The following is a 24,853-nucleotide window of genomic DNA, read 5'->3' on the forward strand; positions in this document are numbered from 1 at the left end:
TTCATTTTTATCATTTTTAAAATTAGATTCCATGTATAAGTGATATCATGATATTTGTCTTTCTCTGTCTGACTTACTTCATTTAGTATGATAACCTCTAGGTCCATCTGCGTTGCTGCAAATGGCGTTATTTCATTCCTTTTTTATAGCTGAGTAATATTCCATTGTATATATGTACCACATCTTCCTTATCCATTCCACTGTTGATGGTCATTTAGGTTGCTTCCATACCTTGGCTATTGTAAATAGTGCTGCAATGAATATTGGGGTACATGTATCTTTTCAATTTATGGTTTTCTCCCGATATATTCCCAGGAGTGGGATTGCTGGGTCATATGGTAGTTCTATTTTTAGTTTTTTAAGGAACCTCCATACTGTTCTCCATAGTAGCTGCACCAATTTACATTCCCACCAACAGTGTAGGAGGGTTCTCTTTTCTCCACACCCTCTCCAGCATTTATTATTTGTAGACTTTTTTATGAGAAAATCATATATTTTTATACACAAAATCAAACAATTCCTCTGATTCTATATACTAACGTCTTCTCATGACTGGTTTTCTTACTGGCGTATTCTCTTAGTTAGATTTGCCAGAGCATTTGCTAATTTATTCTTTTTAAAAATAAACTTTCAGATTTAGTTAAAATTTCCTGTGTTTTCACATCTGTGAATTTTAAAAATTCTACCATTAATTTTCAACTTTTACTAGATTTATTACATTGGTTTTATTCCATAATTTTTTTTACTAGTATCTAGTTCCTTTGTTTTCCTTTTCTTGTTTAATAACTAAAGATGTACAGCTGTGATGTTGCCTCTGCTTATAGTTTGCTTGCTAAGCATTCAATTGTGTTTTAATTTTGTTTGCCTTCACAGGTTTTTAGAATTTCTTCAGGTGTTTTTCATTTCTGTTACTAATTCTTTAAAAAGTATATTGAGATCAAAAAGTGGGTTGAATAGGTCATATTTTTATTGAGTTTTTAAAAAATCAGATAGCATATTATCAATTAAGGGTTTTGAAAAGTGTACAGTCTGTTAAGTACAAACTTAACATTATCTTAATTTTTTATATACCCTATTTTATTGTTTTTGCATTTTTACTGTTTTATCAAAGATTCAAAGTATTCATAACCTCTTACTACTACTGTGGTTTTTGTCAAATTCTTTTATGCTACTACATTTTACTTAAGTATTTTTAATATTTGCCACATAAAAGAACATGGATGACATGCTTTTATTTGGATTTTAGAATTTAAATAAATAAAATGATTTCTTTTTCTAATACTTTTGCCTTGAATCCTATTTTCTAAAATTAAGATTGAAAACAACTCGTTTATTTCTTTTTCTTTAAGCAACCATTAATGACCATAAATTTTCAACTTTTCTTTAGTATTTTTTTTACAGTATATCTTCAAAAAGCAGGATATAGTTTGATTTTATCTTTTATCCAAATTTGAATCTGCATCTTTTATAAAAGAATATATAATGTGGTATTTGGAACCAGGCAATCATGGGTACAAATCTCAGATCCGTCTCAGCCACCCTTTGCAAGCTTCAGTTTGTCTATAAAATGGAGGTAAATAATACCATGAGTTACAGGGTTGTTGCAAGGTTTAAAGGAATTAATATGTGTAACATGCTCTGTAATTTTCCAGGCTTATGCAAAAGTCCAGGAAATTGTAGAGATAGTTGTTGTTTCTATGATAACCTGGAAGAACAGGATAGTAGGAGATTCTAAACATGGGCTTCAGAGTCAAAAAGAATTAAACTGAAACTCCACCTCTACCACTTATTAGTTCTGTGACCTTGATTACAGATAACCAATCCATCTTAAAAAGGAAAATAATATCTACCTCATAAGATAGCTGTGAGGACTTGATCTATGGTATATAAATGCTTCACACAGTGCCATTTGCCCTCAGTGATTGTGACTGCTCTTTGAGGATGTTTAACTGACACATGTATTTTCATAACTGCTGTTCTAATTATAACCTTATTTTGTATCTTTTTTTTGCCTTTTTTTAGTTTTTGTCTTTTGCTAGAAAGATTAGGTAGATATAGTATATATATTCTATAATTATATAATATTAAGTGATTTCGAAGGTATATATTTTGTTTTAAAATAATGATTACTTCTATAAATTTCAGAGATTTTTTACCTTATATTTTTTGATTAGTAAAGACTTGATAGGGCATTATTTTATTTTTAAATTATTTTCTAGTTCCTAGACATTTTCATATTATTTGAGCACTGGACCTAGATTATTGCAATAAAATTATGATCTCTTGCATTGCATATTTTTATCATCAATATTTTACATTCAGATGTTTTATAAATAAATTTATAATAATTATTTAAATTTAATTCCATGTTTTATTGAATTCATTATTCAGCACAAATTCTTTAATGCCATAACTTCTTTTTTTTTTAATTTTTGAAGTACAGTTGATTTATAATATCATGTACGTTTCAGGGGTACAGCACACTGATTTAGTTATATATGATATATATACTTTCTTTCTGAGATTCTTTTCTCTTATAGGTTATTACATAACATTGAGTATGGTTCCCTGTGCTATACAGTAGGTCCTTGTTGGTTATCTATTTTATACCTAGTAGTGTGTATATGTTAATCCCAGCCTCCTAATTTATCCCTCCCCCCACCCCCTTTTCCCCTGTGGTAACCATAAGTTTGTTTTCTGTGTCTGCAAGTCTCTTTCTGTTGCTAAGTATCTCACTTATTTAGAAGATATTTGGGGGAATACTTTCATGATGACATAGAAATGCTATCTTTTCTAAAATAGCATTTTTTGGACATCCAAAAAATAGCATTTTTTGGACATCCAAAAAATATATTTGTTTTCTTCTTACACAAACACATTAGCTGACTAAATATAAGTTGCAACGTTTTCCCAATAAATCATGTAGTCCATTATCTCAAATTTTTGTTACATCATTTTCTAAATTGTAAAACTGATTTTGATTTTTTAGAAGAAAATCTGAGTTAACATATTTCCTCAATACTTTAGGGTTGTTTTTTCATCTTTATAACTAAAACAGTTTGCTAAGATGCTTTTAAATGTGGGTATATTTCCTTATTTTTTGCTAGATCACAGCGAGTCCGTACAGTCTGCATATTCATTCCCCCACTCCTCTGTACTCTGAAGCTTTGTTAAACTATGTCATTGATTGTATTTTCTAGCCTATTTTTAAAAACACCAATTATACATGAGTTGGATTTCTGTTCTCCATGTCTTTTGACTGTTTTTAGTATTTCCATGTATTGGGAACAAACCCTTTTCCAATTATGTTCTCAACTTCAATAATTGATTTTACCCACTGTCACTCCTTTTTGTTATAACCAACGTGGATTTTAGTTTGCTATTGAAATTTTAAGTTCCAAGTTTATTTTATTTTTGCCACATGTCCTCTAGTCACTTGATCCATTTTTGTCATGTCACATGTTTCACCTCATCCTACCATCTCAGCTAAAATGTCTTTCATCTGTTTTGCTTTCATCTCAGCCTGACCTCGACCCCCGACTTTCTGTTGATGTTTCTTCTTTATGTTTTCAATTTGTTTATGAGTTTGCAGTTTTCTGAAATTTTCTTTTTTGGCTCCTGTATATTGTCAGTGGGTATCTAGCACTGATCCTGAAAGCTGAATGGTTTAGCTTAATTTAATAAATGAAAATTAAAGATAACTCATACTTCTTTACAGTTATTTTCTAAAAACAATTACACATCATTAGTTGGGATGTTCTTATTTTGTGTCTGTGTGTCGGGGGTGGGGGGTCACACTTGCATATTTCCCACTATCTCCACACTGATAGCTTGGTGCTTCTTGGGAAGATATATGACAACCTTACTCATTAAGGAAGTGATTTACAGAAGTATAATTATCCTGAGTTTTCATGATGAAATTCTCCTTCCTTTCCTTTGACATGGTTTTTGAAGTTCTCATATCATTTATTTGTTCTCTCCTTCAATCTTCTTAAAAGAGAACGCATCTGTAGAATCATGTTGGACAAGAGATTTTGGTGGTTGTTTATCCTTTGCTTCTATTCCTTGTGTTCAGATCAAATTTTGTTCTCTGCTCTAGGACTACAGAGGACTTTGGTGCAACTCGTAACTCAAGATCCCAGGACTTAGCAGCTTTGTCTGGTGCAGCTTTGTCACAAATAGGTGGAACATGATTCTTTGGCACTATGTACTGATAGGTCTGCAAGCAACTAACTCCCTGAATAAACAGTAAGTTTTCTTGCCCATCCCATCTTTCCTTCACAGAGCTTTACTGCAGGGCCTCAGGTTGCCTTCTACTGGGAGAACTACTTTTTCTGCATGTATATAGAAAGACCAGAGCTGGAGTGGAGAGAACTTTAAAAAATTAGCATTTGTGTAGTAGAGTGACAGCTAGGGGTCAGCGGGTGGACTACTGGTTTTATTTGCTTCAATCCCTTTTTTTCAACCTTAGAATTAACTGGAATCAGTCCCATATTCCAGCATTAGCTTTATTCCAGTCTTTGTTTCCACTATTATTAAGAATTCCATCTTTTTGATGCCTTTCCTTCACAAGCATTTCTTAGAGGCCACTGCTGGCTGCTGACACATCACCATTTTAGACAAGAGCTCAGCTATTACACAAGTTTTTCCAGGTATGACCTTAACAAAAACAGAAACCAACCAAACAAAAAACTCCTATGAACATGACAAATGGAAATGTCAGTTATACTGAAAAGGAGAGTTGAAGCCATTATTCTTCTATGGAGTACAAATAACTACATTTTGATAGTTTTCCCTCTTTTCTTTTTAATATATCAATTACTGGCAAAAGTAGCCGGATGAAAATACCTCAGGGACCCGCATTCTCTTTTGCCCACATAAGGGTAATACCATCTGCATTTCTCCAGGTCTCCTACTTATAGAAAATTCTGTTATTTAACATTCATCACACTGCTGCAGCACTGGGAACTTCCAGAGCTCATACAAGATATGTTCCCTGACTGTATCTTTCCCAAGAGCATGCACACCCCCTGAAAAGACCAGCCGATAACGATTTTGCAGTCTGCATCGAGGAATTAGTGGGCAGAGACTATATCAGAGATTGCAAACTTGTAAGCCTACAGGGGCCAGAAAGATGGAATTACTGAGCAGATACGATTCAGTGCCTGCTTATTAAACACATCTGAATAGTCTTCATTATCAAAAATAATTATTTTCTCTTTTGTGTTTTTATTCATAGCATGATTCTCGATACGTCTTTTATTTTCCCAGTTCTGATAGAATTATGAGTTTAGAGAAATGTCTCAAATATAAGAAGACAATATGGAAAGCATGATAACAAATGAAATATCAAAAGTAATTTGTAGCAAATGATACAATAGGGAGTGGTTGGAGATTTGAATTGTTACATGAGACATGGATTTAAGCATGGTTTAAAATGGCAAAAAACTGAAATTATATTGTGCACATTATTTTTGAAATATAACATATTTAGAGGCCAAATCTGACCACAATATGGCCTTTCAAACAGTTTCTTTTGGTTAGATTTTGGTTTTTGTGTGTTGGTTTGAGATTATTATTATAGCATATTACTGTTCTCTTGTGTTCTGCTTGTAGTCCATGTCTAAGGTAGGACTTAGGCAACTAAATTCTAGAAGCTCCACAAATAACTCTTATGCTCATCTGGGATTGAGAGTCACTGGTATAGGCAGCTGGTTAGGGTGGACGTGCTCCTCCTACCTCCCACCTAACCCCACCCCTCAAAAAAATGGTTTGCCTTCCAAGCATGACAGCAACAACACACGCTTGCTGAGAGGATTATTACTTCACTGTATGGCTGGGCATATCTGTGGCCATGACCCATGATCACACGGAGGCAGTTAAGAATGCTAAGAACGTTAAACATCATCAGTGGCCATTCCTCACCTCTGAGGCACCACTGTGTTGATAAAATGGGGATGATTCTAGTGAAGATAGAAAAGGCCCCATGGCGTAGCCTAAGAAAAAGATCTAACAGAGAAAAACAGGTCTGGGAGATGTGAGCAATCTTGACCCTAGACTATTATATGATTTAGTGAGGCGTGGAAAATTAATCAGCTATTTCCAGGTCCTCAAAGTCCTTACATTCCTCCAGCACCCTTTGACTTGATCATGTTCACCTAGTAGCCTTCTAATTACTAATTATATTTTATAAAAACTTTATTATTAATATTTGGCAAGGGTCTAATGAATACAAGCATTCTCGTCACTGGGAAGAAATCTTCCCATAAAACAGATTTAATCCATTGGGATTGGGGGTTATAAATCAGTCCTCCATGAGCTTAGTTAACAGGACTCAGACATCAAAACTCTAATTGATTCCAAACCCACTGACAAATTCAGTTCTCTGGTTTGCCACGTTGAAGAACAAACCCTTGACTGCTCTGTGAGGCTCAATTTTGGGAAGTGGGTGGAGGTGTGGTAGCAGCACATTCTGGGGACAACACTCTGGCACTGATTTGAAATTTTTCTAATTTTAAAACCAACTTGGAAAAACTGATTTTAAAAATGTATTTTGATGGAAACTTTTATCTGTGATCCAAAGTCCTCAGCATTTTTCTTATATTTTTTCCAGGATGTGAAAATTGAGTTGAAGAAATCTGTTGAGTTTCCATGGAAATGGTGCCAATTAATTTTTTTCTCTTCCTCAGGAAAATTCCTTGACTTAGCAATAATGTAGCTTCCTGGCAATCCCTTGGCAGTCTTCAACACAGGGCATCTGAAATGCCTATACTTTCAGTGGGAAAATAGTTGGCTCTCAAAATCCCTTTCCCTTCCAGCATATAGTGAAATAATTGAATAATTTCTTTAACCTTTAGAGAACCTGTCCAGTCCCTTTAAAAAATCTTGACTCTGACAAACACTTCACAAAAGGGTCTTTTTGTTCTCTATCAATCAAATAAAGAGATTATCATTGGTGAAGCATGCACTGTTTTTCCTATTACACCATGAAATCCCAGGGTATTTGAAGAGTATTCATTAATTTAGGAATAAGTAGTTTTGATTGTCTAGTATGTCCCACGGTCTGAATGGTCATAAATATCTGAAAAGATTTAAAGAAAAATGGCTGGACATTGGAAGTCCATTAGGTACTTAATTCTTTAATTTCAAAACCTTCCCCATTATTCTTTTTTTTTTTTTTTTTTGCGGTACGCGGGCCTCTCACTGTTGTGGCCTCTCCCGTTGCGGAGCACAGGCTCCGGACGCGCAGGCTCAGCGGCCATGGCTCACGGGCCCAGCCGCTCCGCGGCATGTGGGATCTTCCCGGACCGGGGCACGAACCCGCGTCCCCTGCATCGGCAGGCGGACTCTCAACCGCTGCGTCACCAGGGAAGCCCCCCCATTATTCTTAATTATGTTCTTCTCATGCTAGATTCTGATTTCCCTGCAGACTGCAGTTATTAGGAAGGTTTTTTTCCCCCTAACATTTCATAGGATTTAATGTTCCTCTACTCCTTGAAAACAGAATAATCTTTTCCATTCTGCTGAATTACTAATGTCCACAGTTAAAGGAATCTAGGGGAACTGCTCTAAGGTGACTAATCAAAAATATCATCAATAATTGGATTGACATATCTAGAGAGTGAAAAATGCACACAAAAATTTGATTAGAATTTTTAGTAACCTAACCCCCCCAAGAATTAAAAAAATCTGGTCATCATTGATCTTGAAGAAGCAAATTAAGTAACAAGATATGGACAGATGTTAATCCAGTAAAATATTTTATAATTTAGGTTCTTGTTTCCTTTCACCATTCTCTCCTCCCCTTTTATTCTGAGTACAGAAGGGACTATTTTTTCTATACATATGGTAGAATATTAATAGGTTTCTTTTAGGCTTCAAAAACATTAGCAGCCTTTTCTTATATTGCTCTCTGTGGGACAACCAGAGGATGACAGATCTGGCATTCTGAGGATCCCTTCATTACACTTGCTACTTGTCCCCTTCTTTCATCTCCTGTGGCCTTCTTCACATCATCCTCCTAATTCTAACGTAATTTAATTAAAATATAATAATTGAATAATTTGTTAAAAATGCTTTAGGGAAACTTTCTCCCAAAGAGCTCAAAGCGTCCCCTCTCTTTATTCTTTTCCAAGCTCTGTGAGGTACGTGGAAGAGTCCAGATAGGAATAATCTTCTCTACTTTAATTCTTCAATAACTGATCCTAATTGTACAATGATCTCACATGGAGTTCTGCATTTATTTCTTGAGAGAGCTGAAGGCACAGTGGGAGGCTAATAGTAGACTTAAAAAGATATCTCTTTCCCTTCAAACTAAGAAATCACTGGAAATGAAAAATTGTCCAATAAGGAGAGTTTTTTGCATACAAATTTATAAATAGTCTATCCAAGTGATTTGTAGGAGACTGGAAGTTCAGGTCCATCATGTGCTGCATTCAGACACCACATACTTCATTGGAAGAATGATCTAAGTACAACCTCGCTGCTGTGAGAAATGCCACTTGAAGTGATGGGTGATGATCATTCATTTAAGGACACACCTGTGTTCGAAGGATGAGCCACAGCATCCCAGGAGCAAGTCCATGAGGTTCTGTATTTAATAGGTCAGTGGGTGTCAGAAGTTGGTGCAATCAGCACTTTGCTGTTTTCACAATGGCACACAAAGAGGCTATGGAAGTGGCTGCTGGTGAAATAACTTCCCAGTTTTATTTTAATGTCTCTGTCAATGATGTATGAGTAACATTTCAAGGTAATATTATTTTGGAGTGATGTTATTTCAAAAGTGGGTTGAGGTTAAAAGCATCTGTACATGCTCATTGATTATCAGAGTCATCCAGTGTTACCTCCACCTCTGCCACCTTTTATGTTTTTCATTTTTGAACTTTAACCAAAGATTATCAGAAAAACATCATAATAAATAACCTGCCAGAGTACCTCTTTTCAATAGGAACCAAGTGTGTCAGGAAAGACTGGAGGCAGCTGCCTCCTTATGAAGCAAGAGGAAAATCTTCCTCCTGTGTGAGATGCCTCTGAGCTACAGTGTTCAGCTCTTTTCTGCATGACAAATAATTGTTCCAATAAATGGTAGGTCCATTACCTAAGGCAAGAGAATAGTGAGACAGTCTTTGACTGGAGTTCAATGCAGAGCACAGAAAACCCATGCTGGTCCCCTTCACGGGGGCATCAATCATCTGCCCCTCCTACCAAGTTAGGTTCCAGAGGCTTCTCTCTAAGGGTCTCTGAGGGATGTTAGAGAATTTGTCTTACTTGACCCTCCTGGAGCTCTGATAACAAACAACATTATCAACATCACCACAAATATCCTAGTAAGGCCTTTGTTAAATTCTTGCCTTTGTTAATTAAAATAATTTGGCTTTGTTAATTAAAATAATTTTCTTGCATTAATCTTACTATGGAAAAATTATATTTGGGTAAGACACTGAGTGACTTAACAGTAAAATTAGCCAAGTACACAATTATTTACTTCTATAGCAGGAGACTTTGTTCAGTATTCATAAGATTTCTTTAACTCTTACTTAGAGATTATTAAATAAACTGAAGTTCATGTTAGTACCTTGTTTCTTAGGGCCATGGAACTTGTCACCATTTGATTGTCTTCTGGCAGTCTTTTGTTGAAACACTGTAAAAAATAGAACGCAGATTATTTATTTATAAAAAAGAACACACTGTGGAAGACTGTAGGAAATTAGAATGCAGTACTTCATTTTCCTTAGTAACAATTCCTGAACTGTATTATTTTTTGAGGAGGAGGATTATTAAATTTACAATTTTCTCATTTGTGCAGCTTATCAGTCATTTTCAAAAAGCATTTTCTTTGCACAGAGTAGTATAATGCTGATGGAACGCCTCATTAAACTGTTTAAATCAAGATATGATTCCATTTTGATACCAGGTAAAGATAAAAGCTGCATTTTGTTAAAAGTGATAAATGCTAAAATCACATGAAAAATTCCATTTGCACAGAAATTACTCATGCTGACTTTTTGGTGATAAGCAAGGATAAAGACTGTTGCTTCTTAAACAGATGAAAAGACTGCTGGATTCCCAGATGCAATAATAAAAAAGATACTTTATTCTTGCATCATCTAGCTAGACCTCAGACCTATTAAAGCAGCTTATTCGAATTACTCCATTATCTGAAAAGTACTTTGTTCTCATTTATTATTTCTTACATGGAATTCTGTGAGACAAGTCAGCATTACCCCATTTAGCAGATGAAAGATAAAATTGATTGTTTAATATTTATTGAGCACCCACAAAGTTCCGTATACCTTCTGGTATTTGTTAACGAGGAAGTCTATAGCCTTTAGAGCTTGACTTCAGAAACTGAATATCCCAGACTTCCATTTATTTTTTATGGGTAAACTATAGGGTTTGGGAACTGAAAGAGGCCTTGGAGATTTAGTCCGATGTCATATGTTTATAGATGAGAGAGGTGGAAATAACTAACATATAAAATAACTAACAAACATATAAAAGGGCTACGTAATTTTGCAATGATAGTGGAGCTATCATTTTGGATCTTTGCCATTGGTCTCAGTATTCTTTAAACCAGTCTAATATCAAGGTCATATCTGTGATGAATCCAGATAGCATTTTTTTCAAATTTAAGAAAGTTCCCTAAGCCATATCAAATCAATAATTATTAAGCACATATACTTTGCCAGCTGTTGTCAAGAAAAAGGGTACTCTGCTCTGTCCTTCAAACAGGAGAAGCGAATATACTTTCAAAGTATGATGTGTTTAAGAGAAATTATACACATGAAATAATATTTTTGGTTGAAAATCAATTTTCTGCTTCAAGTTAGTATTTGGAAAACATGCTAAATATAACTTACTGGCAAGTTCTGGGTTTGTGGCTTACATTTTTTCTCAAATAAAATATACTGATGGATATATGGTATGTGAATGTATTTTAGGATAATAAAAGCATTTTTATAAGTGGTGCTTGACTTTTTTCATTGGCCGGTTCGTAAAGTCTTGAAAGAATAAAACACTTTTGAAATTTTAATAACATGCAGACGCTCTGTGCTTTTTCGCCAGTATTGTTAAGATAGTAACTGAGACTGTCTCAGACAAAAAAGCTGTAATCTGGCATCATTAATATGGGAAATAATCTGAATCCAAAGATAAATTCAGAAAATAAATTCTTCCAATAAAAAGTATATTAATTGATAAGTTTTAAGAACTCTGATAAATTTTGAAGCTATGGAGTACTAGAATTTTTTTTCCAGCTTTTTGGCATTCATTTGTTAAAAATCAGTTTACACCTTATATTTTATTGAAATACATTTGTTGACAACAAATGTCCAGACTTCGTGAAATACAGTAAATGTTAGGTAAACATGCTCAGTTTCTAGATTAAGAAGTGACAGCAGCATATTTATTTATTGTTGACATTTCAGCAGCGTTTGTAGCTAGAACAGCCTGGGACGGGGTGGAGAATTGTGGTGGGAGAGTAGGGGTGCTCTGAGTAGAATGATGATGAAAGTGCTGATAACAGAACTCATTAAGAGCAGGATGGGCACTAGGTCATGCCCCATAGTACAAAAATCCTCTCTACCACAATAACCTCCCTTGAAATTCCCTCCTAACTCACCTCCAGCTCCACCCACTACAACCGTTATCCTCCTTTCACCTATAGACAAGCCTCATTTCCTTACAAGAACTCAATTAGCAATTAGCATATTGCCAAACACACTGTTTCTCATTGTTAGGAAAGTTGGGAGGTGTTTTTGAATGTAAATTAATCTTGGGAAGACACCTATATTAACTTGTTTCTTGAAGAAAGAGCTAGCCCATCCAAATGATCACCGATGCAAACATGCATACCAAGGACACATGCTCTATTAGCCTTAGGAAAAGAATACATAGATATAAAATTCCAGACTTTGTTAATCTTTCTTTTTACAGTGAATATTCGCTGAAACATTTAAATTGCTTCTACCGGCGAAATCTTTGCTCTAGAAAGCTTTATACACTTTGTTTACCATCTCACCCACACAACGTTTATGAGAGGTAACTATAAAATCCATGATATAGGGAGAACCAAGCACTGGGTATGGAACATTCAGATTTATATATGGAAGGTATGTATTTTTATACAACAGGATTTTTGGTAAGATGAGATTCTGTTCTAAACACATAGCAACTGAAAAACAGTCTATATACTAGAATGCTAATCTGCTTGGCACAGTGGAAGGGGTATAGTTTTGTCTTAATATTATCAACATGCATGGCATGGGAAAATGGCTTTCTCCTTCTGGGCCTTTATTTCCTTTGCCAGTAAACTTAAGGCTTAGGTGAGATGGTCTCTAGTGACTTACTCAGTTCTGATATTCCAAAACGCTACCAATTCTTTTTCCCCAAGTCATTCCAGGCCAAATGGTTCCTGGATAAATTCTCAAATGAACATGAATTTAAATAGAATGCTATCTCTGAGGGGGAGATTCTTTTTACTGGGGGCTTAGACTAACAGGGACACTAGCAAGTTAAATCACAGACCAATGTTAGTTTTTCATAATATATGGAGACAGTCCTGTCCCTATGTGTTTGAATTCCCGGAGAATATTATTTTTGACCGCATTTTATTGCGTCAACGTTCAAATGCTGCTATGAAGGCAATTATGAAATAACGTCAATTTTGATGACTCTGCCCTAGTGAAACCTTATTTTTCTCTTCCTACCTAAAATTGGAATTTGATGAGAAAGACTAATGAATGCATTATTAGTAGCTGTCACTACCTTTAAACATTAAAAAAGTCCATAAAGAAAGAAAAACAATTTTTGAGGTTCAAAATAATCTCAAACAATGCAAATGCCCCAAATATCACCCCCATTTATTTTAAATATTTGGTGGAATGACTTCTATAAAATTTTCTCTAGAATAGAAATGACACTGAATGGAAAAAATTAGCATAGTATTAAATATTCAAAATGTTAAGCAAAGCAGAACTATCAGAAGAGCAGAGGAGGAGAAGGTGAAATATAACGAATTCACTTGCACTATTTGTCTTTCCAGGTTGCTTCTGCAAGAACGTTCTTCACGTCAACCTCATTAGTGGCCTATTTCAAGCAAACAGATTCTTCCAGGGCTGCCCTTCTTTGAAAATCTGATAAAGCTTATTTGGAATTATTTTGTAAGTGGCTAAGCTAATGGAAAGTCTGTGTAATGCGTAGCCAAATGTGTTCATAAAGATATGAATTATAAACCACAAACCCCTTGATGTTCCATGCCCATTAGAAGTGTGAAGTGAAATGCTGCTTAGAGCTGCATACCTATCACTGATGATAGTTCTTGAAACTAGGGATTTGACATAAAATGAAATATACAAATCTGTATTGTGCTTCAGGTCCTCAGTATAGGTAGCAGCAGTATGTTTATTAAACACTCAGCAAACTTTCATTAGATTGCTAACTATGTAGCGAAGTGCTGTGCTAGGTCCTAAGGATGCAAAGGTAAATAAAATGCGGTCAGTTTCCATACTGTCCTCCATTTTGGTGTATTATTTTAAGCAAAAGTCAAATGTGTCATTAAGGCCTATTCATGAGAGAGGACAGAGATAAAAACAATCAGAAGGGCAAGGGTCATAATGCAACCTCTGTAGCCTTCCTCTTCCTACCTTGTTCCCCCAATTTGCACCCTGTGAATGGTAATTACAAAAAGGCAGAGTGAGGTAAAGGAAAGCAGTGCAAACAACCCCTTTGTCTAGCCAGTGAAGGCAGGGAACAGAATGTTCTAACCCGATGAGTAGTCATACTGACTAATCAAATCCAAGCTCAGAGAAGAGAGGTAGCCTCTTTGCAAATGGATCAAGATAGACTGAGCACTCCAGTCAGCTTAAAAGCACCATCTCATTCTGTTAGCAAGAGTTATGCGTTGCCAATTTCAACAAATTTATCAAACGCAGGTCACCACATTTGAATAGGCATGCTAGGGGTGTCATGGCCACAAACAGAAATAGTCACATCAGACACATAACAGGAAGGTCTTTCACCTGAAAGTAGTTTACTGACTGCAGACATAGAGTCAGGAGTTGCAGCTTCTTTTGGGGGAGTGGGAGGGGAGAATCTACAAATGATCAGCCAGCACACATGAGGTCATGGATGTGGTTACAGTGTACTCGGGAGACTGGTGGCGATGGGAAGTTGGAAAGTACATATCTGCGTGAAGGAAAATAGCATAGAAATTGTAATTCGGTGGAAATATCAATGAATGCTTTGGTTTCCTAAGGAGAAAACATTAATTTTCTTTCCAGTTTGTAATGGAAACTTTAAGTCTGATAGACGTGTTCCCATAAAAATCCTCTCCCAAAACAGGAAATCTCACCATAAATTACTTTTTCTACTTCTAAGGAACTGAATTTTCATTAGAATAGAATACAAACTTTTTATCTGCATATTTATCCTTTTTGATGCAAGTAAGAATATTTCTATTCTTGAAATGTTTCTTATCCAGGAAGTTGGGACACTGAGAGAAAGAGAGCAATCGATCTGTGGAATTCTGTGTAATTAGAGCTTGAGGGCATTGTAATGAGTTTATTAGCAAAGTCTCTACTCCACCACTGCGTAGGCAGGTCTTTCTTCATTTTGCTACCAGGCAGGCAACATGTATTGAACACCTACTGCTTGCAGAGCACTGGACTAGGGGCTCGTTTCCTCCCATATGATTTCATGTGTGCTCACTGCTTGATTTTACTTCTTGAACACTTGTATTCAATAAAAAATGATATTAGCGTAGACATTCCTCCAGTAACATCCCTGGTGATTTTCCTTTTGTTTCAAAGAGAAGTGGTTTGAGTTGTTAGGAAGTCACTGTAATACTCTAGAAGCTGCGATGAGTTCACCTTTTGGTTCATGCTTAGTGATTACCAAGAGTGATTTCTCTGGCCTCTTTCTTTCCTCTTATATCAGGAAATATTACTGTCCTAAGAAGTAACCAGTAGGATCGGGTCACGTTCACTTTGAACAAATATTAAATACTAGTTCTGCCAGTAAGACTCAAACTACAAAAATGCAGATTGAAAATTTCAAAAGGACAGGGCTGCTTATTTGAGATTTTCTTGTTTCTTGACGTGGACCTGTTTTGCTATAAACTTCCCTCTCAGAATTGCTTTTGCTGTGTCCCATAGATTTTGGAAAGTTGTGTTTTTATTTCCATTTCATTTTATTTTCTGACTTCCTCTTTGATTTCTTCACTGACCCATTTTTCTTTTTAGTAGCATGTTGCTTAGTCTCCACATGTTTGTGTTTTTCCCATTTCTCCCCTGTAACTGATTTCTAGTTTCATACCGTTGTGGTTGGAAAAAATGCTTGATATAATTTCTATCCTCTTAAATTTGTTGAGACATGTTTTGTGGCCTAGCATAGATGCCAGTAGTACTGTCTTAGCCATGACAATCAAAATGTCTCTTAACACTGCCAAATGTCTCCAAATGTCTCCTGGGAGGCAAATCACCACCCGTTAAGACCTGCTACTCTAGGCCAATTGGGCTTCTGCTAAAAGACAAATTTAACAGAGACTCTAGGAGCATCGTATGTTAAGGGGAACAAGACCAGAATTCCCAATGTGAGCACACGTCTGAACAGCTGCTCCTTGTCAGAGCTGTACCAGTACTCTATCAGGAAAAGGAGGGGGGCAGAGGATCACGGGGAAAGCAGGGACACTGGGTTTACAAACAGATGATAAATATGTCCTCTATCCTGAGACCACCTGTGATATATATACAAAGTCCTAAAGCTCGTGGTTTGGACAAGGTCACCAGGCCAGAGAGTAGAACCTAGGGCACTTGATCTAAGGCTTACTTTAATCCATTTGACAATATTTCTTCACTAATGAGGACAGAGGCCAATCCATTCTGCCACATTTATGATGATATGGATTAATTTTCCTAAGAGATTCTACAAGGTTTCTTTTTCTGTTTGCATTTCCATTGCATTGTATGTGATCAATTTCAAGTACAAGTGAATTGCAAGTGGAAAATTTCTGAGAGCAACTGAGTTGTACTTGACATTTTGGGGTCCCAGTAGCTGAGTAGCTCTCAGAAAGGTCGTACACAACTTTGTTGCACTGTAAAATGCCAAGGGCAACTCAGTAGCAATTGAAAATTGAAAGGGAAATTATATTCTACCCCAAATCAGCAACATGGACTCTGAAAAGGATCTTGGTTTTATTAATTGTGTGAGGGGAAAATGGGAAATTTCCCTTTGATGTTGAAAAATTTTCCCAAATAGGCAGTCATCTCTTTGCAATGATTTATGGATATAATTTTACTACCCATCTATCTATATTATGAAAAGTGCTCATTTCTTTCTTTGATTTGTCTTAAATCAAGAATTTTGTCACTAAGAAGGACTGTGAATCCATGTTAATTCCTCTATATTCTTGAAGCTTAATGAACCTGATCCTTTCCAGTATTATAGGGAGAAAAAGATGGAGAGAATATGATTCTTAAAAGCAGGCAGACTTCAAAAACTTTTCATTTAAGAAAAATGAGTTATCCTTTTCACTGTTACTAACATAAAATTAGGTTTAGTATAACAAGAATGGAATAAAAAATCCAGAAACATATCTCTTAATAAAATGAACCACGGGTTCAATTTTGTATTAATAAGTTACATTTCTGGGGATAGGAGATGGTGGTGATGGTGGAAATAGAGATTCTCTCTGATACATTATGCTGTGTGAAAGCAGTTAGAATGCTTAGCTATAAGTGAATATCCTAGAACTTTGTCCCCTTAGGTACAGGATTCCCTCTTCATTAGGAGTACTTAGATGGTTTAAAAGAGGGGAGGGCTGCCCTGGTGGCGCAGTGGTTGAGAATCTGCCTGCCAATGCAGGGGACACGGGTTCGAGCCCTGGTCTGGGAAGATCCCACATGCCGCGGAGCGACTAGACCCGTGAGCCACAACTACTGAGCCTGCACGTCTGGAGTCTGTGCTCTGCAACAAGAGAGGCCACGACAGTGAGAGGCCTGCGCGCCGCGAGGAAGAGTGGCCCCCCCACTCGCCACAACTAGAGAAAGCCCTCACACAGAAACGAAGACCCAACACAGCCAAAAATAATAAATAAATAAAAATTTTTTCAAAAAAGGGGAAATTTAGGAATTACTAGGTTGATATATTCTTCTGACCAACCTCTGTAGTGTTAGTGAAGTCTCCTACCCACATTGATTTAGTTCTTGTTACTTTTATCATTTATTCGTCCTTGTACTCATTCAATTAATATTCATCAAATATTCATGGTTTCTGCTATGAATTCAGCACTGAGCTTGGCACCAAGGATACAAAAACAGATGAGGTTTTGAAAGGCAAAAACAAATGACTGGTCTCTTCTTTTATGGCTCTTATGGGTCAGAAGGAAGAAATAAATATTAACTAATGACCTAGAAATAAATACATCAAGAAAATTGGTCCTACCATGTGTACAAACGTGGTAGCCAGACTGAGCTGGGTCGGGTCTAAATCACACATCTTCCCCTTCCTAGTTTTATCATTATGGGCAAGACGCTGAAACTCACTGAACATCAGTTTCCGTATCTCTATTTTAAATTTATTTATTTATTGTATACCTTGCTTTTTAGGAAAAGTACCTCTTTTTTTTTTTTTTTTTTCCCAGCCACGCTGTGCAGCTTGTGGGATCTTTGTTCCCCAACCAGGGCCCTCGGCAGTGAAAGCACAGAGTCCTAACCACTGGACCACCAGGGAATTCCCTCCGTATCTCTAAAATAAGCCTATTAATGCCAACTGTGCAGGATTATTTCATGAATTAGAAATTATCATGAAAGTTGCCTAATAATTATCACAAGGAGTAGACTAAGCCAACTTGTTCCTTTAGAGGAAAGGATATCCTGACCCCAATTCCATCTGTAATAGTTTCCTTAACTTCTAACTCTCCAGAATCCAGGAAGCACACACTTCTTCTAGAATTTAAAGTTAATCAAAGTCACAGTCTGCCCAGAAACTGAGGAAAGACAAAGTAGAATTGCTTTTAATTACTATCTATTGAGTGTATATCACATACCAAGTATTGTGCTGAGTACTTGTTAATTTTATCTCACTTAAAGATTACAACAATCCTTAAAGTAGATGTTATTTCTATTCCCAGCTTACAATGAGGAAGTTGCATCTCAGATACATGAAGTTATTTACTTAGGTAATATCAGTGAATCTGAATCCTCCTTGTATAGCAGCATTGGGAAAACCCACTTTTCCTCCTGGGCCTTTCTTTCTCGTGTGTCTCCTCTACTGTCACACTTCATTTCAGACACTTCTGGTCATCAAACGTGTGCGGATTTTCCCCCACCAAGCGGCCCTTCAACACTATTTGGATATCCTACAATTGAATTCAATTTCATTCAATTCTGAGAATATCTACTCAGAGGTAGTGTCAGATCCCACAGACTAAGAGGCTCAGTCCCACAAGCCTGCTTCCTCTCTATTTCAGATGCCAATCCCAAGTGGTAGATTCCCAGGTTACCCACAATTTCTGTCTGATTTGGTTACAAATTGGAGATTCTCACAACCCCCTCCTCAGGTTTGATTAATTTGCTAGAGCAGCTCATAGGACTCAGGGAAACACTTATTTTAAAGAATATGATAAAGGATACAGATGAACAGCCAAATAAAGAGATGTACAGGGCAAGGTCTGGGAGTCCCCAGTACAGGTAATTCTGTACCCATGGAGTTGGGTGTGTCACCCTTCCTACATGGACCTGTTTGCCAACCTGGAAGCTCCTGGAAACCCCTAATATCAGAGTTTTATTGAGGTTTCCTCACATAGGCATGATTGATCATTAACTCCATTTTTAGCCCTTCGCCCTTCTCTAGAGAATAGGGTTAGGGCTGAAAATTCCAAGCTTCTAATCACTGCTTGGACTTTCCCATACTAACCCCCCTCCAGGAGCCATGCAGGAGTCCACTCAGAGCCGCCTCATTAGAACAAAAACACTCCTACCACCCAGGAAATTACAAGGGTTTCAGGAGCTCTGTGTCAGGAACTGAGGGTAGAAACCTATATATATATATATATATATATATATATATATATATATATATATAATTACATATATATATGTTTGGAATATATATATATATATGAAATGCAGTATATAAATATGTGTGTATATCTATCTATCTATCTATATCCCGTTATCTCACAAAAGCCAACATGATTTTCCTATATCTCTCTGGTTTATTTGCCTAGTCACTTTGCTATAACTTTCTTGAGTTTCTGAAATAGTAAGTTGGGATTAGGCATCCTGCATTCTTTTTCCATCCCCTACTCCACATCCTTCTCTTCTGGCTACTGTAACACACCCTGGATGTGCCAGCATTCTGCTACAACTTCTGTGCTCTGGCAAGAATTAGGGTAAATTAATGTTCTTCTAATTGAATGCATGGCTTTCTGGGAAATGGTGTATATTCTATTTAATAGATTTGCCTGAGCTAGGAAAGAAAAAAGGAAGCCGTGATGAAAGACATTTACCCTGTGAAATGCAAAGAACATCACAAAAGAACTGGCTGATGAGGTAATGTTTTCCTAATGTGAGCACAGAATGATCAACAATCAATAGCATAAAAGGAAGAAGCAAGCAAGTATATTCCAGTGAAAGAGAAAAGGAAGAAATAATGGAAAGGGACTTTGATGACCTCATTTACAGTTCAGTTTTTGCTACTAATCTGAAATATGGAGAAAATAACCATACGTGCTTTTATATATTAGGTGCAAAACAAAAACAAAAACACAATCACAGAATGTAACACGGATTCCTGTCTGCATATAACACAAAAGTTGTGAGAACAAATTAGACTGTAATTGAATGAAAGATTTCTTGTAAATGTTGAAGGGTGTTGCGCTTGGGATGAGATAAATAGCCTTTAAAAGTTCTTAGAAACTCAAGATTTCTAAGATTCTTTAAAGTCTGTGTGTGTGTGTGTGTGTGTGTGTATAAATGACAAATTGTACCACTGTTATGTAGGGGATTTACATAATTAACCCACAGAAAAACTTTATCATTTGGTACTCAATAAATCTTTATGTAATTAATAAATATATGAATGAGGAGGAAAACCATCTCAATTCTCTTATTTAATATGGGGCTTGGTTGACAGCCTAAAGCAGTCCTTGTCCCTAATTCCTTCTCTAATGAAACGAGGCAATCACCTATGATGGACAGTTTGTTCTTGGAGAAATTGAACAGAAGTAGTTCTGACCATGGCACACAAGGCACAGTGGGTGGAAGGAGTTATACACTGGACTGAACACAGGGAGAACAAGTTAAACAGTGCACTCTGAGTGGTGAAAGTTCCCAGTCTTTTTCCCACACTCTGATATCAGTGTGCTGGCAACCAGGTATATAAATGTAGGTTAGAGTAAGTTGGAATTTATTCTAGAAATATTGAAAAACGTAGAGAATAGATCTATCTGAACTAACACTTTGGGATAATTCAATGAAAAAGCTGGTTACCTCATTACCCTGCAGTGCAGTCCACAAGTTAGCAAGTAGAGTTTTCATTCAGATTTTTGTGCTTCATTCTTAAACATGAAAGCATCACTAAGAATAGTCAGATATTTTATGGGGGTATCAAGCATTCCAGACGAAACAAACAAACAACAAGCAAAGATAATACAGACAATATGAGAACTAAAGAAAAATTAAAATCGCAGAAATTTAAAAACTCAAATCAAAGCAAAATGAAACAAAAGCCATGACAAAGATATTGAACTTCATTGCCTGCACCACCACTAAAGAAAGAGAAAAGAATGCTATAGAACAAGAACAAATGGAAAACAAGAATGCACTCATGGAAAATAAGAATAGGACAGTTGATAGAAGGATGACAAGATAAAGAGCAAAAAGCAGAGAAACGCAACATGGGAGTCTCTATTGTGGTCCTGAGAACTCCCTAGAGATTGAGATACAGAAGATGATGTACCTCTTCAAAAATTTCCAGAATATTACTAAATTCTGTTATTGAGTTATATATCTAACTTCCCTCTTCAAAATTATTTATTGGGATTTAGTAACCGTGTCACAGAGCTAGTACAGTTGTCCCTTGGCATCCGCAAGGAAATGGTTCCAGGACCTCCCTCCCCCATACCAAAATCTGCAGATGCTCAAGTCTCTTTTCTAAAATGGTACAGTATTTGCCGATAACCTCTGCACATCCTCTCGTATACTTTAAGTCACTCTAGATTACCTATAATACTTAATGCAATGTAAATGCTATAAAAATAGTTGTAAATACAATATAAATGTTATGTAAGCAGTTGCTCTGGAGGCAGATTTGCTTTGTGGTACTTTCCGGAATTTTCTTTTATTGAACATTTTCTATGTGCAGTTGGTTGAATCCTCAGCTGTGGAATCCACGGATATGAAGGCCTGACTGTAATATCCTAGAGCCACTATGGCAGACAATCTGAGAAGTTCTAATTACAGCTTATTCCCTCCCTTAATAATCTAGATAATTGTTCCAGCTGACATTTTATTTTAGCTGAAACCTTTATTAATTTGTTATTGTTTCCTTTTTTATAATACTGTCTTGAACATTATCAGCAGCAGATCCCTGTTAAGTAGGTATCTAGTACATTGGTAAAAAACTTGCTAAATTTTCTTATACAAACCTCTCAACACATACCGCTTAAACAATAGAATGGTTTCTTTTGAACATGTTAAGCACAGATGAGTAACTGTGTTCTTTTTGAGTGGATTTGTGGTATATATTTAAATACTCTGGGTACCCGGTTTAGGCTATTTGAATGTATAATATATTGCCTCTCAGCTTTAGTTGTCACCCCAACATTTGTTTGATTCCAAACATTTTGTTCAAAAATCTCTAATAAAGGATCAAATTGTACTGTATATTTATTTGCATAGCTGTTGCCTAGAACTCCTCAAGGATGCAGACATTGTTTTATTCCACATCCTCAGTCTCTAGGATGGTACCTTAACCCCCCAAAGACACTCAGTGCATGTGCCTGCGATACTGATGAATAAAATTCATGTCTTAGACACTAGGGACTCATGGAGTGCACCAAACCAGAGAATACAGGAGTGTTAGGAAAGAACAGCAAAGTCAGTATATCCTGCTGGGGTTACAGATATAAAAAAGCTCTAGGGATTTGCTATTTTTTATTTAGATTTAACTGAGATGAGAAAGGAGAATTGAAGTCTAAAATGAAGTAGAAATTCTATCATAGATGAAGTGAATCTTAATCATTGGGGTGAAGTGCAATTATCAGAGGAACTGGGGTTGCATATCTAAGATTCTAGTACTCAAAACTGTTTAGGTTTTTAAAGTTATCTTAAATGGAATGAGGGGCAAAAAGTAACGTACCTACCTTCTCTTCGTGTTTTGCACATTATTCACAGGTGTTGAGCTTCCCTCTCACAGAATTATGGAAGAAGCATCAAACAGTACTTCCCCACACATATTATGGTTTCATGCTCTTTGGATGGTTTGTCAAAATTATCCTCCTTAATCGACAATTACAAACCAGAGCCCTACATATTGTTCTTATTTTTGTTATTCATCGTGGTTTTAAATTTAAAAATGGTCCAATACAGCTTAGCTATGACTCGAAAAGATGCTTTTCATCTTTTGGGCTTTAGATCCCACCCAAAAAGAGGCCACCCCCCAAAAAACACACACACAAACAGTAACAGCAGCAGCAAAACAAATTACCTTGCGCTATATAAGGCGTAGTTTCCTCTTTTGGAGGGATGTTTGTGGGTCGTGGTGTGGGAGCAGGAGGTCTGTTCAGAATGAATGACCGGCTTCCAAGTTTTTTCTTGGTACTCCTCTTGGCCAGTATCGTGTCATATTCATTGTCATCAATCTCAGCAAAAGTGTATGGGTCTTCCTTCTCTTCCTGGTCTTCCTCATCTTCTTTCTGTTCTTCTTCTCCTCTGGGTTCACCTCCTGTTTCACGTCTTGCACTGGAATCACACCAACTTTGACTTCTTTCCATTTGGCCTTCCGACGTTTTCCCTGCTTATGAAACATTTAGATGGTGGTTACTCATACTTTAAGCATTATTGGTGTCCATCTGTCACCTGCTTGAACCACACCCCCAAACAATTTATATATTATCCTATAAATTCCAAAAAGAGAAAAGTGAACCATGTAATTTACTAACATATCCTCCGGCAGTTTGTAACTGTTGATTTGTCAGAAAAAGTTTGTTAAAGACCTGGATTTCTTTGAAAATATATAAATAAGCATAAAAATATTTTCCACATAGTTTATGAATGATTTAATGTCAGGAAATCAAATTATAAAACTAAGCCTCAAATTCCAAATGTTTTGAAAGCTTCTGTTTTTCAAGCATAATGCTCTCAGATTTTTTCTTTTTAAATTTGAAGTCATATTACCTTTTATAGGGATTAAACTGGGTATTTTGCCTAAAATTCAATTTCTCTGAAAATGACAGAGGGGAATAGCCAAAACCACCATTGTTTGGTTTCTTACGCTATGTCTCACTCTGGCTCTCTTGATTTCTATAAGCCAACTTATACCTCACTCTTTGATAAGGGACACTGAAAGTAGGGTTCATGACATAAAAGATGGCATGGAAAATCAATGGCTTGAAGATTAATTTATATGAAAACAACAGTCGTTCATGTTTTTTATATTCAATAAAATCTTTACATATTTTTATAGGAATGTATTAAAATATTCTAGCAGCAGTTTACTTAGAAGACAAAGATATTGTATACTGTGTCAATAAATAAGTTGAAGAGAATTTGGATGGCCCTCTCTGCCGGACCAATGAGAAATTTTTAAAAAATATGCCCTTTTGACAAGTGTTTTGCTTAAAGTATTATTGAGAACAATAAAAATGGAAAGGATTTCAGTTATTGACTGAAAAATCATTAATTTTCTGTGTTGTTCTGAGATTCATGCATGTGAACTAAAGGAGAACTAGTCTCCCTTCTCTTTGGTGAGAATCTGACCAAAAACTTTAGTTTACTTAATGAATATTTTAGTGGAAAAACTTAGGAGATAGGGAGAAAGACAAGCTGTTAGAGCAGAATAAAAGGATATTATTCTAAGAAGATTCAGCAATTGTTTTGGGTAGGCTTATGAGGAGAGACCAGAGGAGAGTCCAAGATCATCTCTCAACAGAGCCTTAGCTTGTTTCAGTTAGTTTAACCCAAGAAGTATGAACGCCAACATGCCTGGCACTAACTTTAAAATCTCTACGACTTGCCTTTTCCCTTATGAATAATATGGTTTTGAGATTCTGACTTCATGATTTCTGTTTCACTGACAGCATCCCAGGTGAAACTAGATTAAGTGTGTGGGAAACACTTGCACAGTGTTTCATTTTTAGTGGAATGTGTCAACTATCTTACTTTTATGAACTGATTTCCTGAGCTGTTAACTCTCTTTGTTCCTCCACCCACCTCCTTCCCCAACTCTTTCTAAAGTTGGGCTTGCACTAGAAATAATACATTTCACTTTTCATTTCCCAATGTATAAGATTGTACTTTTCATGTTGGAGTTGGACCTGAGTTTTCTCAACTCAGGTTGTACATTAATGAATAACGATTAAAATATATCATTCCTGTAATTCCAAGTTTTGAAATAATTGGGAAAGAATGTGTAAGAAAGATAAGAATCCCAAAATCCCAGGATACCTGCTCATGGAATTATTTGACACATTCTAATTACGGGCCCTAGGGTCTTGGGTCTTAGTCAAAAGAACATTACAATGATTGTGGCCTTGAAAGTTTGTTGCGAAGATAAAAAGAGACTGGATATTCTTTATAAACTGAAAAGTGTTATATAATGTTCTATATTATTGTTTTCTCCAATGACTATGTCC

General features: G+C 36.2%; 1 protein-coding gene across 1 annotated transcript in view; it reads right to left on the reverse strand.

The window, feature by feature from the left end:
* Positions 1-24,853, reverse strand: part of BANK1 (B cell scaffold protein with ankyrin repeats 1) — a 271,583-nt gene that overhangs the window by 22,840 nt on the left and 223,890 nt on the right. The window contains exons 9-10 of the mRNA XM_082837839.1: positions 22,708-23,016; positions 9,575-9,640 (exon numbers count right to left, since the gene is read on the reverse strand). Of these exons, the coding sequence (XP_082693965.1) occupies positions 9,575-9,640; positions 22,708-23,016 (375 nt within the window). The remainder of the gene's footprint in view (positions 1-9,574; positions 9,641-22,707; positions 23,017-24,853) is intronic.

This window comes from Leucopleurus acutus (genome assembly GCF_964270905.1).
Source record: "Leucopleurus acutus genome assembly, chromosome: 4".
Classification (NCBI taxonomy): Eukaryota; Metazoa; Chordata; class Mammalia; order Artiodactyla; family Delphinidae; genus Leucopleurus; species Leucopleurus acutus.